Raw genomic sequence first — 3,920 nt, 5'->3', positions numbered from 1 at the left:
ATGGCTCGCTTTACAAACTGTCTTCTGAAAAACATCTTTAGCAGAAGTCAGTTTGACAGCACCAAGAGGAGGCAGTGCCTTCAGTATCTCAACGCTCTGAGATCGCTGCAACACAACGGATACAAGACCGTGTATTTTGGGGAAACTGAGATCCCAGAAACTCTTGTCACTGGGGAAGATTTTAGTGATAGCTATTACATCCACACACCATCCTGGTGTATTCTACATGCTGGAGGCAGTCAAGGGTGGGTGCCTTGGAAATATCGCATGTTCCTGAGGGATGACCTGTGCATCAAGCAGGAAGACAGCCTGTTCTTTGAGTTCTGTGACGTCGTGAAGAAGGCATATGGCAAGTGTGCCATCGTGGTTAAAGGGAAGCGGCAGCAAGATGAGATGAAGCCAAAGACAGACAAGGAGGGGGAGGACCAGGCCTATGTCCCAACAAGTGTTAATTTAACAAGTGTTGTGTGCTCCCCAGGAGTGGCCAAGTCCTACGGCCATGAGCTAATCTCTCTGCCTCCTCCCTATAATTATCTGAACCCCTTAGACTCAGCCTGGTCTTCTGTGAAATGGTTTATCATAAACAACCGGAAAGAGTTTTGTCTGCAGTCTGTTGACAACGTCTACACTTACCGATACATACTCTTCAGTGACTTAATAAGCAAAGGGATTGAAAAGGTTAACTTGACCAAGTGGAAGGCCATAACCAACAAGGTGCGCAGGTGGGAGAACTATTATATTGGGAAGTTTTCTTAAGGGCATCTCTTCCACAAAGCACTGAGCTGTATGGTTTTTGCTGCTAACTGGAGTCTGACTCTGATTCACTGTCACCAAAAACACTCTAGGGGTGACCTTGAGGGATCACTCCCTCAACTGGGAGGTTCCTAAGAGTTATCAGCAAAGCCCTGGGGTTGACAGAGGCTCCATTAAAGTCTGATGATAAGTACGGGTTCTCAACTCTCATCTTGTGATGGCTACCTTGAGGACCATGTTTTTGGGAGGACTGGGAAGACTCTAGCCCAGTGGAGGGTACTGGCGAGCAGGATAAAAGGATGTGTGGCCCAAACTTAGGTCTAAGAAGAAAAGAGAACAAAGTGTATAGTTATCAAAAAATAATAAACACTCTGAATTAAATACCAAGCCAATAAACTTCAGACTAAATAATCCACAAGGATATACCTAGCCACAAGCAAGAGACATGTGCATACAGTGGTTGAGTCGGTGCTATTCCTATGTGAGGTGGTGGCCATGTTCAAGGCAAATGGGTCGGCCATGGAGACATCAAAGGTTCAAAGGGTCTTAGGTAAAGTGGGGAGGGGCTATCAAACCCACATATCCAACCTACAAGAATCCCATCAGGAGGGTCCAAGACTGCCATGGTGTTTATCTCAGGGCTCTGAGCTGAGCCACCTGCAGTTGATACAGCACCCTGCTCAAGCCCAGGATGCCTGCTGTGGACACTTGCATGTCTGTTACAGCAAAAGCCTGACCCCTGCGACACCTACCACAAAGTTCCTTCTTCCTTATATACATAAGGATGCGATAACTTCACAACAGAAGTAGTTACTCTGGGGTGCATAAAATAATGACCTACGTGAGAAACTATGGACAAGCACGAGGCCGGAGCAGAAAGGGTATGAGAACTCTGCTTGGCCTTCAGTTTTGCTGGACCTGAAAAAAAAAATAGCTCTAAAGACAAGTCTATTAAAGAACTAGCTTGTGAAGATGTCCACCAGCTCCCAGTGGATTTAACTGTGGATGAAGTTGTGAAGCCAGGCCGTTGGCAAATGCAGGATGCTTCATATTTCAATCTTGTCCTCCTCCTCTCTGGAACCTTCCTGTGTTATTCAGCAAGAGGCTGTGGGATGATCAGAGGCATTCAGAGCTTCAGTGCTCTTCAGTAGGAAGCAGCGGGTTCGGCAGTCTTTTCAAGTTGGAGAAAAGGGGATTTAACACACATCTTATCTAAAAGGTGCCACGCCCCAAACTGCCAATCACTTAGACCTACAAAGTTCACCTGTTGCAGATCCAACTCTTACACTGCTGTATGATCTGCCAGCGGCTGCTGCAGCAACGACTGCACAGTTGGTGGCTGGAAGCAGCAGTTCATTCCTTGCTGTTCTGGCTATGGGGAGCCAGATATCAGTCTCACTGATGTGAATCAAGCTACAAGCAGCATGGCTGTGCTACTGGGGGCCCCAGGGAAGACTGCCACAAAATTTTCCCAGTTTCTGATGGCCCTCTTGCCCTTGGCTGGTGTCATCTGCTATTCAAGAAGTAGAACCTGATGAATAGGTTCCACGGGGCTCTGGTCTAGCCAGGAATGCCGGAAGTGTTAAAGGTCTTGAGTGAGGAGGCCTGCACAGGGCGGGTAGCTGAGGTCCCAGGTCTCTTCCTGTGAATGGTCAGCTATGGCAACAGCGACAGTGACAACCACAGCAACAGCACTGGTGGCAGAGGGCTGGCCAGCTAGGCAGGCCCAAGATCCAGAGATGAATGTTTCCCAAGTGTTATAGCTCAGTAAAAACAGTCTCAGAAGATCTTCAGAGAAATATCTTGTGTGCTTTATTCCATGTGGACAGGGACTTTATAACCACTGAGGAGTGGGGTGGGATTTAGGGGTAGGTGTTTCCCATTGGCTCAGTCTGAGGTGTTACTTATCTATCTGCATGGGGAAGGACAGGTCCTTTCTGAATGTGACTGACTGCCATGTTCCTCTCAGTAGGGTGTTCCAGAGCAGGTACAGGAGTGGACAGGGAGAGACTCGATTCCTGCTGATGTCAAGTCCTTGAGATTCCAGGGTCTGAGCTCAGGTAACCCTCCTGGTTCTCCTGTCTGGCGGTGCGGCCCACTTACCCTACAGGCCAGCAGACTCAGCACTTTCCTCTGAGTCCAATCTCCCGTCTCTGTACTGATAGTCCATTTGCCATTATCTTTACATCCTACCATCCGTAACTGGACCACATATGCAGAGACTCTCTTCCTTATAAGAGAAGCCCTGGGTTCTAGGAATCAGGACCCCAGTGGCTCTTCGTTCAATCACTGCTGTGAAGCTGTGAATGATAGCTCACTCTGCCCACTGAAGTACAGCATTTCCCTTTGGCAATTTGTGTGGACTTTTCTCTACTTCACATGTGCTCTGAGATCTAAATTCCTTGAGATAGTATGATCAATATTTAGGTCTCCTTGGTCTCATCAGGTGTCACTGTGCAGACCCTGGTGTGACACGCTTGAGTTTGGGGATATAAATGCGGCTCGCCCTCTCATTATACAGATCACTGTCTTGGAGTTTCTGTTGCTGTGAAAGGACATCGTGACCATGGCAATTCATCATAACAAAAACATTTAACTGGGGCTGGCTTATAGTTCAGAGTTCAGTCCATTGTCATCACAGCATGAAGCATGGCAGCATGCAGGCAGGCATGGTGCTGGAGAGTTCTATATCTGCATCCACAGGCAGCAGGAAGAGAGAGTAACATTGGGCCTGGCTTGGGCATCTGAAACTCAAAGCCCACCCCCCAGTGACACACTTCCTCCAACAAAGCCACACTTACTTCAAGAAGGCCACACCTCCTAATAGTGCCACTCCCTATTAGTGTCCCTATGAGGCTGCAGGATAAGAATCTTGGACACGGATGCCAGCTTTCTGGCCACTGGTTATGAATATGTCTAAATGATTCAGTTACTCATTTAATTGCACAAGTTAACTAACCTGATCCAGGACAGCTGCAATGTAGGAATAATTGTATCCACATTATACAGTGTATCAGCCCGTTCTGTCCCACGTTTGGGGGGCCACTTTGTCCTGGCCCTAGCTGCTGCTCCAGCCTGCAGGTCAGGGTCTAGCAAGAGAGAGAGTGGGGATGGAAGGGCAAGAAACGTGAAGAATGGAGACAAGACAGAGGATCTGATCAAGTCCT

The 3,920-nt window shown here is 47.9% G+C and overlaps 1 protein-coding gene across 1 annotated transcript; it reads left to right on the top strand.

The window, feature by feature from the left end:
• On the top strand, positions 1–756 carry Fam243a (family with sequence similarity 243 member A). The gene has a single exon (XM_028756297.1). It carries the CDS (start codon positions 1–3, stop codon positions 754–756), a length of 756 nt encoding a protein of 251 aa, XP_028612130.1.
• The last annotated feature ends 3,164 nt before the right edge of the window (positions 757–3,920 follow it).

Source organism: Grammomys surdaster, unplaced genomic scaffold (genome assembly GCF_004785775.1).
Source record: "Grammomys surdaster isolate TR1022 unplaced genomic scaffold, NIH_TR_1.0 126118, whole genome shotgun sequence".
NCBI classification, from domain to species: Eukaryota; Metazoa; Chordata; class Mammalia; order Rodentia; family Muridae; genus Grammomys; species Grammomys surdaster.
The sequence above is the reverse complement of the archived record's forward strand: the minus strand, read 5'-3'. Positions and strand labels throughout refer to the sequence as shown.